The 15,342-nt window shown below is 34.5% G+C and overlaps 1 protein-coding gene across 1 annotated transcript; it reads right to left on the bottom strand.

The window, feature by feature from the left end:
- Nucleotides 1-13,975: 13,975 nt before the first annotated feature.
- Nucleotides 13,976-14,821, bottom strand: LOC143847192 (uncharacterized). The gene has a single exon (XM_077355929.1). It carries the CDS (start codon nt 14,819-14,821, stop codon nt 13,976-13,978), a length of 846 nt encoding a protein of 281 aa, XP_077212044.1.
- Nucleotides 14,822-15,342: the final 521 nt, after the last annotated feature.

Below are 15,342 nucleotides of genomic sequence, written 5' to 3'. Positions count from 1 at the left end.
TAAAACGTAATTTTCGGATTGAAAGACAGTTATTTAGTAAAACATCCAAAACTCTTTCATTTTAAGACTAAATCAAGCGAAATCAGTCTCTACATACCCATCTCAAGGTTTTCCTTCGAACCTAACAAATGGCACCCAAAAAACTCACAGGGATGAAAGAGTTGTGGTCCCTTTTTTTATGACCGCGCAAAATGCCACCCAGAATTAAAACCTATATAACTCTCACAGTTTTTGTCCAAAAGTGGTGAAATTTCAACCAATCGGAGGCCTTTGAATTCTCTTTTAAAGGAAAAAAGCTCATCAAAATATTCATCCGGATGATTAAGTTAGTGTCTTTCTAGCCTAAAAAGTGTTAAAACGTAAATTTGGGATTAAAAGGGAGTTACTCAGTAAATCATCCAGAACTCTCTCATTTTAAGACTAAATCAAGTGAAATCAGTATTAAAACATAATTTTGGGATTTAAAGGGAATTATTTAGTAAAACATCCATAACTCTCTCATTTTAAGACTAAATCAAGTGAAATCAGCATTAAAATATAATTTCGGGATTAAAAGGGAGTTATTTAGGAAAAACATCCATAACTCTCTCTTTTTAAGTCTAATTTAAGTAAAATCAGTCTCTACATACCCATCTTGAAGTTTTCTTTTGAACCCAACAAATGGCACCCAAAAACTCAAAAGGGATGAGAGAGTTATGATCCTTTTTTTAAAGACCGTGCGAAACGTCACCCGAAATTAAAACCTCCACAACCCTCTCATTTTAAGTCCAAAAGTGGTGAAATTTCAACCAATCAGAGGCCTTTAAAAATTCTCTTTCAAAGGAAAAAAGCTCGTGAATTTATTCACCAGGATGATTGAGTTATTGTCTTTTTAGCCTAAAGAACGTTAAAATGTAATTTTTGAATTGAATAGGGTTTATTTAGTAAAACATTCATATCTCTCGCATTTTAAGGCTAAATCAAGTGAAATCAGTCTCTATATACCCATCTGGAAGTTTTTCTTTGAACTGAACAAATGCACCCAAAAACTCATAGGGATGAGAGAGTTATGGTCATTTTTTTAAAGACTGTGCGAAACGTCACCCGAAATTAAAACCTCTATAACTCTCTTGTTTTAAGTCCAAAAGTGGTGAAATTTCAACCAATCGGAGGCCTTCAAAAAGCTTATCAAAATATTCACCGGGATGATTGAGTCATGGTCTTTCTAGCCTAAAAAGGGTTGAAAGGGAGTTATTTGGTAAAACATCAATAACTCTCTCATTTTAAAACTAAATCAAGTAAAATCAGCATTGAAACGTAATTTTCGGATTTAAATGGAGTTATTTATTAAACGTCCATAACTCTCTCATTTTAAGTCTAAATCAAGTGAAATCATTCTTTAGATTCCCATCTCGAAGTTTTCTTTCGAACCCAACAAATGGCACCCTAAAACTCAAACGGAGGAGAGAGTTATGGTCATTTTCTTTAAGACTGTGCGAAATGTCACCCAAAATTAAAAATATTCACCGGGTTGATTGAGTTATAGTCTTTCTAGCCTAAACAGCGTTAAAACATAATTTTGAGATTAAAAGAGAATTATTTAGTAAAACATCCATAACTCTCTCATCTTAAGTACAAATCAAGTGAAATCAGCGTTAAAATGTAAATTGGGAATTGAAAGGGCGTTATTTAGTAAAACATCCATAACTCTCTCATTTTAAGTCTATATCCAGTGAAATCAGTCTTTACGCTATCTTGAAGTTTTCTTTCGAACCCAACAAATGGCACCAAAAAACTCAAAGGGATTAGAGAGTTACGGTCCTTTTTTTAAAGGCCGTGCGAAATGTCACCGAAAATTAAAATCTCCATAACTCTCTCATTTTAAGTCCAACAGTGGTGAAATTCCAACCAATCGGATGCCTTTAAATATTCTCTTTAAAAAAAAAAGCACGTAAAAATAATCACCGGGATGATTGAGTTATGGACTTTTTAGCCTAAAAAGCGTTAAAACGTAATTTTCGGATTGAAAGACAGTTATTTAGTAAAACATCCAAAACTCTTTCATTTTAAGACTAAATCAAGTGAAATCAGTCTCTACATACCCATCTCAAGGTTTTCCTTCGAACCTAACAAATGGCACCCAAAAAACTCACAGGGATGAAAGAGTTGTGGTCCCTTTTTTTATGACCGCGCAAAATGCCACCCAGAATTAAAACCTATATAACTCTCACAGTTTTTGTCCAAAAGTGGTGAAATTTCAACCAATCGGAGGCCTTTGAATTCTCTTTTAAAGGAAAAAAGCTCATCAAAATATTCATCCGGATGATTAAGTTAGTGTCTTTCTAGCCTAAAAAGTGTTAAAACGTAAATTTGGGATTAAAAGGGAGTTACTCAGTAAATCATCCAGAACTCTCTCATTTTAAGACTAAATCAAGTGAAATCAGTATTAAAACATAATTTTGGGATTTAAAGGGAATTATTTAGTAAAACATCCATAACTCTCTCATTTTAAGACTAAATCAAGTGAAATCAGCATTAAAATATAATTTCGGGATTAAAAGGGAGTTATTTAGGAAAAACATCCATAACTCTCTCTTTTTAAGTCTAATTTAAGTAAAATCAGTCTCTACATACCCATCTTGAAGTTTTCTTTTGAACCCAACAAATGGCACCCAAAAACTCAAAAGGGATGAGAGAGTTATGATCCTTTTTTTAAAGACCGTGCGAAACGTCACCCGAAATTAAAACCTCCACAACCCTCTCATTTTAAGTCCAAAAGTGGTGAAATTTCAACCAATCAGAGGCCTTTAAAAATTCTCTTTCAAAGGAAAAAAGCTCGTGAATTTATTCACCAGGATGATTGAGTTATTGTCTTTTTAGCCTAAAGAACGTTAAAATGTAATTTTTGAATTGAATAGGGTTTATTTAGTAAAACATTCATATCTCTCGCATTTTAAGGCTAAATCAAGTGAAATCAGTCTCTATATACCCATCTGGAAGTTTTTCTTTGAACTGAACAAATGCACCCAAAAACTCATAGGGATGAGAGAGTTATGGTCATTTTTTTAAAGACTGTGCGAAACGTCACCCGAAATTAAAACCTCTATAACTCTCTTGTTTTAAGTCCAAAAGTGGTGAAATTTCAACCAATCGGAGGCCTTCAAAAAGCTTATCAAAATATTCACCGGGATGATTGAGTCATGGTCTTTCTAGCCTAAAAAGGGTTGAAAGGGAGTTATTTGGTAAAACATCAATAACTCTCTCATTTTAAAACTAAATCAAGTAAAATCAGCATTGAAACGTAATTTTCGGATTTAAATGGAGTTATTTATTAAACGTCCATAACTCTCTCATTTTAAGTCTAAATCAAGTGAAATCATTCTTTAGATTCCCATCTCGAAGTTTTCTTTCGAACCCAACAAATGGCACCCTAAAACTCAAACGGATGAGAGAGTTATGGTCATTTTCTTTAAGACTGTGCGAAATGTCACCCAAAATTAAAAATATTCACCGGGTTGATTGAGTTATAGTCTTTCTAGCCTAAACAGCGTTAAAATATAATTTTGAGATTAAAAGAGAATTATTTAGTAAAACATCCATAACTCTCTCATCTTAAGTACAAATCAAGTGAAATCAGCGTTAAAATGTAAATTGGGAATTGAAAGGGCGTTATTTAGTAAAACATCCATAACTCTCTCATTTTAAGTCTATATCCAGTGAAATCAGTCTTTACGCCATCTTGAAGTTTTCTTTCGAACCCAACAAATGGCACCAAAAAACTCAAAGGGATTAGAGAGTTACGGTCCTTTTTTTAAAGGCCGTGCGAAATGTCACCGAAAATTAAAATCTCCATAACTCTCTCATTTTAAGTCCAACAGTGGTGAAATTCCAACCAATCGGATGCCTTTAATTATTCTCTTTAAAAAAAAAAGCACGTAAAAATAATCACCGGGATGATTGAGTTATGGACTTTTTAGCCTAAAAAGCGTTAAAACGTAATTTTCGGATTGAAAGACAGTTATTTAGTAAAACATCCAAAACTCTTTCATTTTAAGACTAAATCAAGCGAAATCAGTCTCTACATACCCATCTCAAGGTTTTCCTTCGAACCTAACAAATGACACCCAAAAAACTCACAGGGATGAAAGAGTTGTGGTCCCTTTTTTTATGACCGCGCAAAATGCCACCCAGAATTAAAACCTATATAACTCTCACAGTTTTTGTCCAAAAGTGGTGAAATTTCAACCAATCGGAGGCCTTTGAATTCTCTTTTAAAGGAAAAAAGCTCATCAAAATATTCATCCGGATGATTAAGTTAGTGTCTTTCTAGCCTAAAAAGTGTTAAAACGTAAATTTGGGATTAAAAGGGAGTTACTCAGTAAATCATCCAGAACTCTCTCATTTTAAGACTAAATCAAGTGAAATCAGTATTAAAACATAATTTTGGGATTTAAAGGGAATTATTTAGTAAAACATCCATAACTCTCTCATTTTAAGACTAAAAATCAAGTGAAATCAGCATTAAAATATAATTTCGGGATTAAAAGGGAGTTATTTAGGAAAAACATCCATAACTCTCTCTTTTTAAGTCTAATTTAAGTAAAATCAGTCTCTACATACCCATCTTGAAGTTTTCTTTTGAACCCAACAAATGGCACCCAAAAACTCAAAAGGGATGAGAGAGTTATGATCCTTTTTTTAAAGACCGTGCGAAACGTCACCCGAAATTAAAACCTCCACAACCATCTCATTTTAAGTCCAAAAGTGGTGAAATTTCAACCAATCAGAGGCCTTTAAAAATTCTCTTTCAAAGGAAAAAAGCTCGTGAATTTATTCACCAGGATGATTGAGTTATTGTCTTTTTAGCCTAAAGAACGTTAAAATGTAATTTTTGAATTGAATAGGGTTTATTTAGTAAAACATTCATATCTCTCGCATTTTAAGGCTAAATCAAGTGAAATCAGTCTCTATATACCCATCTGGAAGTTTTTCTTTGAACTGAACAAATGCACCCAAAAACTCATAGGGATGAGAGAGTTATGGTCATTTTTTTAAAGACTGTGCGAAACGTCACCCGAAATTAAAACCTCTATAACTCTCTTGTTTTAAGTCCAAAAGTGGTGAAATTTCAACCAATCGGAGGCCTTCAAAAAGCTTATCAAAATATTCACCGGGATGATTGAGTCATGGTCTTTCTAGCCTAAAAAGGGTTGAAAGGGAGTTATTTGGTAAAACATCAATAACTCTCTCATTTTAAAACTAAATCAAGTAAAATCAGCATTGAAACGTAATTTTCGGATTTAAATGGAGTTATTTATTAAACGTCCATAACTCTCTCATTTTAAGTCTAAATCAAGTGAAATCATTCTTTAGATTCCCATCTCGAAGTTTTCTTTCGAACCCAACAAATGGCACCCTAAAACTCAAACGGATGAGAGAGTTATGGTCATTTTCTTTAAGACTGTGCGAAATGTCACCCAGAATTAAAAATATTCACCGGGTTGATTGGGTTATAGTCTTTCTAGCCTAAACAGCTTTAAAACATAATTTTGAGATTAAAAGAGAATTATTTAGTAAAACATCCATAACTCTCTCATCTTAAGTACAAATCAAGTGAAATCAGCGTTAAAATGTAAATTGGGAATTGAAAGGGCGTTATTTAGTAAAACATCCATAACTCTCTCATTTTAAGTCTATATCCAGTGAAATCAGTCTTTACGCCATCTTGAAGTTTTCTTTCGAACCCAACAAATGGCACCAAAAAACTCAAAGGGATTAGAGAGTTACGGTCCTTTTTTTAAAGACCGTGCGAAACGTCACCCGAAATTAAAACCTCCACAACCATCTCATTTTAAGTCCAAAAGTGGTGAAATTTCAACCAATCAGAGGCCTTTAAAAATTCTCTTTCAAAGGAAAAAAGCTCGTGAATTTATTCACCAGGATGATTGAGTTATTGTCTTTTTAGCCTAAAGAACGTTAAAATGTAATTTTTGAATTGAATAGGGTTTATTTAGTAAAACATTCATATCTCTCGCATTTTAAGGCTAAATCAAGTGAAATCAGTCTCTATATACCCATCTGGAAGTTTTTCTTTGAACTGAACAAATGCACCCAAAAACTCATAGGGATGAGAGAGTTATGGTCATTTTTTTAAAGACTGTGCGAAACGTCACCCGAAATTAAAACCTCTATAACTCTCTTGTTTTAAGTCCAAAAGTGGTGAAATTTCAACCAATCGGAGGCCTTCAAAAAGCTTATCAAAATATTCACCGGGATGATTGAGTCATGGTCTTTCTAGCCTAAAAAGGGTTGAAAGGGAGTTATTTGGTAAAACATCAATAACTCTCTCATTTTAAAACTAAATCAAGTAAAATCAGCATTGAAACGTAATTTTCGGATTTAAATGGAGTTATTTATTAAACGTCCATAACTCTCTCATTTTAAGTCTAAATCAAGTGAAATCATTCTTTAGATTCCCATCTCGAAGTTTTCTTTCGAACCCAACAAATGGCACCCTAAAACTCAAACGGATGAGAGAGTTATGGTCATTTTCTTTAAGACTGTGCGAAATGTCACCCAAAATTAAAAATATTCACCGGGTTGATTGGGTTATAGTCTTTCTAGCCTAAACAGCTTTAAAACATAATTTTGAGATTAAAAGAGAATTATTTAGTAAAACATTCATAACTCTCTCATCTTAAGTACAAATCAAGTGAAATCAGCGTTAAAATGTAAATTGGGAATTGAAAGGGCGTTATTTAGTAAAACATCCATAACTCTCTCATTTTAAGTCTATATCCAGTGAAATCAGTCTTTACGCCATCTTGAAGTTTTCTTTCGAACCCAACAAATGGCACCAAAAAACTCAAAGGGATTAGAGAGTTACGGTCCTTTTTTTAAAGACCGTGCGAAATGTCACCGAAAATTAAAATCTCCATAACTCTCTCATTTTAAGTCCAACAGTGGTGAAATTCCAACCAATCGGATGCCTTTAAATATTCTCTTTAAAAAAAAAAGCACGTAAAAATAATCACCGGGATGATTGAGTTATGGACTTTTTAGCCTAAAAAGCGTTAAAACGTAATTTTCGGATTGAAAGACAGTTATTTAGTAAAACATCCAAAACTCTTTCATTTTAAGACTAAATCAAGCGAAATCAGTCTCTACATACCCATCTCAAGGTTTTCCTTCGAACCTAACAAATGGCACCCAAAAAACTCACAGGGATGAAAGAGTTGTGGTCCCTTTTTTTATGACCGCGCAAAATGCCACCCAGAATTAAAACCTATATAACTCTCACAGTTTTTGTCCAAAAGTGGTGAAATTTCAACCAATCGGAGGCCTTTGAATTCTCTTTTAAAGGAAAAAAGCTCATCAAAATATTCATCCGGATGATTAAGTTAGTGTCTTTCTAGCCTAAAAAGTGTTAAAACGTAAATTTGGGATTAAAAGGGAGTTACTCAGTAAATCATCCAGAACTCTCTCATTTTAAGACTAAATCAAGTGAAATCAGTATTAAAACATAATTTTGGGATTTAAAGGGAATTATTTAGTAAAACATCCATAACTCTCTCATTTTAAGACTAAATCAAGTGAAATCAGCATTAAAATATAATTTCGGGATTAAAAGGGAGTTATTTAGGAAAAACATCCATAACTCTCTCTTTTTAAGTCTAATTTAAGTAAAATCAGTCTCTACATACCCATCTTGAAGTTTTCTTTTGAACCCAACAAATGGCACCCAAAAACTCAAAAGGGATGAGAGAGTTATGATCCTTTTTTTAAAGACCGTGCGAAACGTCACCCGAAATTAAAACCTCCACAACCATCTCATTTTAAGTCCAAAAGTGGTGAAATTTCAACCAATCAGAGGCCTTTAAAAATTCTCTTTCAAAGGAAAAAAGCTCGTGAATTTATTCACCAGGATGATTGAGTTATTGTCTTTTTAGCCTAAAGAACGTTAAAATGTAATTTTTGAATTGAATAGGGTTTATTTAGTAAAACATTCATATCTCTCGCATTTTAAGGCTAAATCAAGTGAAATCAGTCTCTATATACCCATCTGGAAGTTTTTCTTTGAACTGAACAAATGCACCCAAAAACTCATAGGGATGAGAGAGTTATGGTCATTTTTTTAAAGACTGTGCGAAACGTCACCCGAAATTAAAACCTCTATAACTCTCTTGTTTTAAGTCCAAAAGTGGTGAAATTTCAACCAATCGGAGGCCTTCAAAAAGCTTATCAAAATATTCACCGGGATGATTGAGTCATGGTCTTTCTAGCCTAAAAAGGGTTGAAAGGGAGTTATTTGGTAAAACATCAATAACTCTCTCATTTTAAAACTAAATCAAGTAAAATCAGCATTGAAACGTAATTTTCGGATTTAAATGGAGTTATTTATTAAACGTCCATAACTCTCTCATTTTAAGTCTAAATCAAGTGAAATCATTCTTTAGATTCCCATCTCGAAGTTTTCTTTCGAACCCAACAAATGGCACCCTAAAACTCAAACGGATGAGAGAGTTATGGTCATTTTCTTTAAGACTGTGCGAAATGTCACCCAAAATTAAAAATATTCACCGGGTTGATTGGGTTATAGTCTTTCTAGCCTAAACAGCTTTAAAACATAATTTTGAGATTAAAAGAGAATTATTTAGTAAAACATCCATAACTCTCTCATCTTAAGTACAAATCAAGTGAAATCAGCGTTAAAATGTAAATTGGGAATTGAAAGGGCGTTATTTAGTAAAACATCCATAACTCTCTCATTTTAAGTCTATATCCAGTGAAATCAGTCTTTACGCCATCTTGAAGTTTTCTTTCGAACCCAATAAATGGCACCAAAAAACTCAAAGGGATTAGAGAGTTACGGTCCTTTTTTTAAAGACCGTGCGAAATGTCACCGAAAATTAAAATCTCCATAACTCTCTCATTTTAAGTCCAACAGTGGTGAAATTCCAACCAATCGGATGCCTTTAAATATTCTCTTTAAAAAAAAAAGCACGTAAAAATAATCACCGGGATGATTGAGTTATGGACTTTTTAGCCTAAAAAGCGTTAAAACGTAATTTTCGGATTGAAAGACAGTTATTTAGTAAAACATCCAAAACTCTTTCATTTTAAGACTAAATCAAGCGAAATCAGTCTCTACATACCCATCTCAAGGTTTTCCTTCGAACCTAACAAATGGCACCCAAAAAACTCACAGGGATGAAAGAGTTGTGGTCCCTTTTTTTATGACCGCGCAAAATGCCACCCAGAATTAAAACCTATATAACTCTCACAGTTTTTGTCCAAAAGTGGTGAAATTTCAACCAATCGGAGGCCTTTGAATTCTCTTTTAAAGGAAAAAAGCTCATCAAAATATTCATCCGGATGATTAAGTTAGTGTCTTTCTAGCCTAAAAAGTGTTAAAACGTAAATTTGGGATTAAAAGGGAGTTACTCAGTAAATCATCCAGAACTCTCTCATTTTAAGACTAAATCAAGTGAAATCAGTATTAAAACATAATTTTGGGATTTAAAGGGAATTATTTAGTAAAACATCCATAACTCTCTCATTTTAAGACTAAATCAAGTGAAATCAGCATTAAAATATAATTTCGGGATTAAAAGGGAGTTATTTAGGAAAAACATCCATAACTCTCTCTTTTTAAGTCTAATTTAAGTAAAATCAGTCTCTACATACCCATCTTGAAGTTTTCTTTTGAACCCAACAAATGGCACCCAAAAACTCAAAAGGGATGAGAGAGTTATGATCCTTTTTTTAAAGACCGTGCGAAACGTCACCCGAAATTAAAACCTCCACAACCCTCTCATTTTAAGTCCAAAAGTGGTGAAATTTCAACCAATCAGAGGCCTTTAAAAATTCTCTTTCAAAGGAAAAAAGCTCGTGAATTTATTCACCAGGATGATTGAGTTATTGTCTTTTTAGCCTAAAGAACGTTAAAATGTAATTTTTGAATTGAATAGGGTTTATTTAGTAAAACATTCATATCTCTCGCATTTTAAGGCTAAATCAAGTGAAATCAGTCTCTATATACCCATCTGGAAGTTTTTCTTTGAACTGAACAAATGCACCCAAAAACTCATAGGGATGAGAGAGTTATGGTCATTTTTTTAAAGACTGTGCGAAACGTCACCCGAAATTAAAACCTCTATAACTCTCTTGTTTTAAGTCCAAAAGTGGTGAAATTTCAACCAATCGGAGGCCTTCAAAAAGCTTATCAAAATATTCACCGGGATGATTGAGTCATGGTCTTTCTAGCCTAAAAAGGGTTGAAAGGGAGTTATTTGGTAAAACATCAATAACTCTCTCATTTTAAAACTAAATCAAGTAAAATCAGCATTGAAACGTAATTTTCGGATTTAAATGGAGTTATTTATTAAACGTCCATAACTCTCTCATTTTAAGTCTAAATCAAGTGAAATCATTCTTTAGATTCCCATCTCGAAGTTTTCTTTCGAACCCAACAAATGGCACCCTAAAACTCAAACGGATGAGAGAGTTATGGTCATTTTCTTTAAGACTGTGCGAAATGTCACCCAAAATTAAAAATATTCACCGGGTTGATTGGGTTATAGTCTTTCTAGCCTAAACAGCGTTAAAACATAATTTTGAGATTAAAAGAGAATTATTTAGTAAAACATCCATAACTCTCTCATCTTAAGTACAAATCAAGTGAAATCAGCGGTAAAATGTAAATTGGGAATTGAAAGGGCGTTATTTAGTAAAACATCCATAACTCTCTCATTTTAAGTCTATATCCAGTGAAATCAGTCTTTACGCCATCTTGAAGTTTTCTTTCGAACCCAGCAAATGGCACCAAAAAACTCAAAGGGATTAGAGAGTTACGGTCCTTTTTTTAAAGACCGTGCGAAATGTCACCGAAAATTAAAATCTCCATAACTCTCTCATTTTAAGTCCAACAGTGGTGAAATTCCAACCAATCGGATGCCTTTAAATATTCTCTTTAAAAAAAAAAGCACGTAAAAATAATCACCGGGATGATTGAGTTATGGACTTTTTAGCCTAAAAAGCGTTAAAACGTAATTTTCGGATTGAAAGACAGTTATTTAGTAAAACATCCAAAACTCTTTCATTTTAAGACTAAATCAAGTGAAATCAGTCTCTACATACCCATCTCAAGGTTTTCCTTCGAACCTAACAAATGGCACCCAAAAAACTCACAGGGATGAAAGAGTTGTGGTCCCTTTTTTTATGACCGCGCAAAATGCCACCCAGAATTAAAACCTATATAACTCTCACAGTTTTTGTCCAAAAGTGGTGAAATTTCAACCAATCGGAGGCCTTTGAATTCTCTTTTAAAGGAAAAAAGCTCATCAAAATATTCATCCGGATGATTAAGTTAGTGTCTTTCTAGCCTAAAAAGTGTTAAAACGTAAATTTGGGATTAAAAGGGAGTTACTCAGTAAATCATCCAGAACTCTCTCATTTTAAGACTAAATCAAGTGAAATCAGTATTAAAACATAATTTTGGGATTTAAAGGGAATTATTTAGTAAAACATCCATAACTCTCTCATTTTAAGACTAAATCAAGTGAAATCAGCATTAAAATATAATTTCGGGATTAAAAGGGAGTTATTTAGGAAAAACATCCATAACTCTCTCTTTTTAAGTCTAATTTAAGTAAAATCAGTCTCTACATACCCATCTTGAAGTTTTCTTTTGAACCCAACAAATGGCACCCAAAAACTCAAAAGGGATGAGAGAGTTATGATCCTTTTTTTAAAGACCGTGCGAAACGTCACCCGAAATTAAAACCTCCACAACCCTCTCATTTTAAGTCCAAAAGTGGTGAAATTTCAACCAATCAGAGGCCTTTAAAAATTCTCTTTCAAAGGAAAAAAGCTCGTGAATTTATTCACCAGGATGATTGAGTTATTGTCTTTTTAGCTTAAAGAACGTTAAAATGTAATTTTGGGATTTAAAGGGAGTTATTTTTTAAAACATCCATAACTCTCTCATTTTAGTACTAAATCAAGTGAAATCAGTATGTACATACCCATCTCGAAGTTTTCTTTCGAAGCCAACAAATGGCATGCAAAAACTCATAGCGATTAGAGAGTTATGGTTCTTTTTTTAAAGACCGTGCGAAACGTCACCTAAAATTAAAACCTCCATAACTCTCTCATTTTAATTCCAAAACTGGTGAAATTTCAATTAATCGGACTCCTTCAAATTCTCTTTCAAAGGAAAAAAAACTCGTCAAATACTCACCCTTATGATGGAGTTATGGTCTTTTTAGACTAAAAGACGTTTAAAATTTATTTTGGGGTTGAAAGGGAGTTATTTAGTAAAACATCTATAACTCTATCGTTTTAAAACTAAATCAAGAGAAATCAGTCTCTACATATCCATCTCAAAGTTTTCTTTCGAAGCCAGCAAATGGCACCCAAAAACTCAAAGGGATGAGAGAGTTATGATCCTTTTTAAAGACCGTGCGAAACGTCACCTAAAATTAAAACCTCCATACCTCTCTCATTTTAAGTCCAAATGTGATGAAATTTAGACCAGTCGGAGGCCTTTTAATTCTCTTAAAAAAAAAGCTTGTCAAAATATTCATCGGGATGATTATGTTATGGCCTTTTTAGCCTAAAAGCATTAAGACGTAATTTTGGGATTCAAAGGGAGTTATTTAGTAAAACATCCATAACTCTCTCATTTTAACACTAAATCAAGTGCCATCAATCTCTACTTACCCATCTCGAAGTTTTCTTTCGAACCCAACAAATGGCACACAAAAACTCAAAGGGATGAGAGAGTTATGGTCCTTTTTTTAAAGGCCGTGCGAAACGTCACCCAAAATTAACATGGTGGAATTACATTCTACAGTACTCAGTCCCTCTCCTATCAGTATCCAGGAGCTGTAGGAGAGCCGGGGGAGACAGAAATGGAGGGATGTCTGTCCCTTTGCATGGGCATTTTCATTTGGATAGAAAATCCGCAACACTATTACCTTCTCGCCAAATGTGGGTAATCCTCCAGTGCTGGAAAAGGGGTAAGAGCTGGTGACTTTCCTGCATACGATGGAAACATCTCCACAGAATTTTAGAGTTTCCATTACTTACATCGACTACTAATTTAGAATCCACTTCCATCCAGATATTAGAAAGACCCGAGGTTGAGGCCAGAGTTAAACCTTCGTGAATAGCAAGAATTTTCAGTGCTAGAATCTCCTCCCGCTCCACATTTGCATAGAACATGGAAACCAGAAATCCTTTGTTGTCCAGAATTGCTCCGTCAATACCTCCTCCTTCAGCATCCAAAGAAGCGCCAGAGTTGATTTTAAAAAACCCTTGTAACGGTTTGACCCAGGTGCATAATTGTGGTGTTCGGATTTTGGGACATAGGGTACAGCCAAAGTTGGAAGCTATTGACCTATTGCTTGGATTATCATCATCCTCAATCTTCAAACCCAAGATCTTTTTTTTTTTGATGGGCAAGCTGGGGTTAGGGCAGACCCCTACCAGATATATTAAAAGAAAGAAGAGATACTTCATGAAAGCCAAAAGGCAACCCCACAGCAGAAGGGGAAACAAAAAAGAACTCCAAAAGGAGAACCAAAATGAACACTAAAGAGGACCAGAGAGCCCCCAACCAAAACAGAGCAAGACAACCCAAAAGGGGAAAGAAATGAAAACAAAAAAACACCCCAAATCAAGCCCCAATGATCCAAACTTATCCTAATTTTAGAGGGGGTCTTGAAATGGAGGGAAGCACAAATGTAGGAGATGGTCGAAGGAACGAAACTGGAGATTTCCCTTTCTTTGCCTTCTTTTTCTGAAATGTTTGCCATGAACCATCCGGGGAGTGAGAGTCCGGAGAAGGAGCTACTGAATTTGAGATTTCTGCAGGAGTATCAGAACCAAGGCCTTCAAGGGCTGAGAATTTATTTCCAAACTGAATTGCAGACCTATGCAGAGGCACAAGGGGACTAAAGTTGATCAAAAGAGGAGAATGTTTTTCCAAGTTCTAATTTGTAGCTTCATATTGATGGAGGACTGAACCCGAAATTTCAGAGACAATTTTAGAGTGGATTTTGCTGACTGGTCTCCATTCTTTCTTAGGCTGAGGATGAACATGATTTGAATAAAGATGGCAAGCTTTAGTACTGTGACTAAAGTCCTTGCAAAAAGAACAGGAACTCGGTTTCCAATCATAATCAATTTGTTGAATAATCTCACATGAGGAGGTACGAAGCTTTATAGATTCTGGGAGGGATTGATCCGCACTAACTAGCACACATAGCCTAGCATAATTCAGCCTAGATGACTCAGCTGTTTGAGTGTCCATGTAGAGGGGCTTACCAATCAAGCTAGCAATTCTACGTAGACAATGGTGGTTCCAAAACTTTAGATGGCGCCCATGAAGCTTGATCCAAATTAGAATTTCTGTGAGCTTTTTCGTTTCCATGGTGGTATTTCGTTCCCATCTTTGAAGAATCAATGGCCTTCCCCCAAAATTTTGACCATTATCCTCTAGGACCCGAGTACAATCTTCCTCACACAAGAATTTAAAGAGAAAGAAGCCATGGTCCATGGTAAACATTTGAAGAGTACCTTGCAACTTCCATTTGCGGCTTAGAGCATCTCGAAGAGAAACAAAGTAGGGACTCTTCCCAATGAAATACCCTACGAGGCAGTTAGCCCATTTTCTCCCATGTTCTTCAATAACTGCGTCTTCGAAAGATAATGCCATTTCATCTTTTTCTGAAGAAGCAGGGTTAATGTGGTCCAGATTTGTTGAGATAGGAGTCGAAGGTGGTACAACAAAGAGGTTTTTCCAAGGCGTGATAGGATTTGGAATCTGGGCTACCATGGCCTTAAAGGGAGTTAATTAGTAAAACATCCATAACACTCTAATTTTAAGTCTAAATCAAGTGAAATCATTCTTTACATTCCCATCTCGAAGTTTTCTTTCGAACCCAACAAATGGCACCCAAAAACTCAAACGGATGAAAGAGTTATGGTCCTTTTTTTAAAAACCGTGCGAAATGTCACCCAAAATTAAAACCTCCATAACTCTCTCATTTTAAGTCCAACAGTGGTGAAATTTCAACCAATCTGAGTCCTTTAAAAATTCTCTTTGAAAAAAAAGCACGTAAAAATATTCACTGGGTTGATTGAGTTATGGTCTTTCGAGCATAAAAAGCGTTAAAACGTAATTTTGAGATTGAAAGGGAATTATTTAGTAAAAGATCCATAACTCTCTCATTTTAAGACTAAATCAAGTGAAATCAGCATTAAAACGTAATTTGGGGATTGAAAGGGTGTTATTTAGTAAAACATACATAACTCTCTCATTTTATGTCTAAATCAAGGGAAATCAGTCTTTAAGCC

Source organism: Tasmannia lanceolata, unplaced genomic scaffold (genome assembly GCF_043159265.1).
Source record: "Tasmannia lanceolata isolate RefF3 unplaced genomic scaffold, GAP_Taslan_0.1 ptg000015l, whole genome shotgun sequence".
NCBI lineage: Eukaryota > Viridiplantae > Streptophyta > Magnoliopsida > Canellales > Winteraceae > Tasmannia > Tasmannia lanceolata.
The sequence above is the reverse complement of the archived record's forward strand: the minus strand, read 5'-3'. Positions and strand labels throughout refer to the sequence as shown.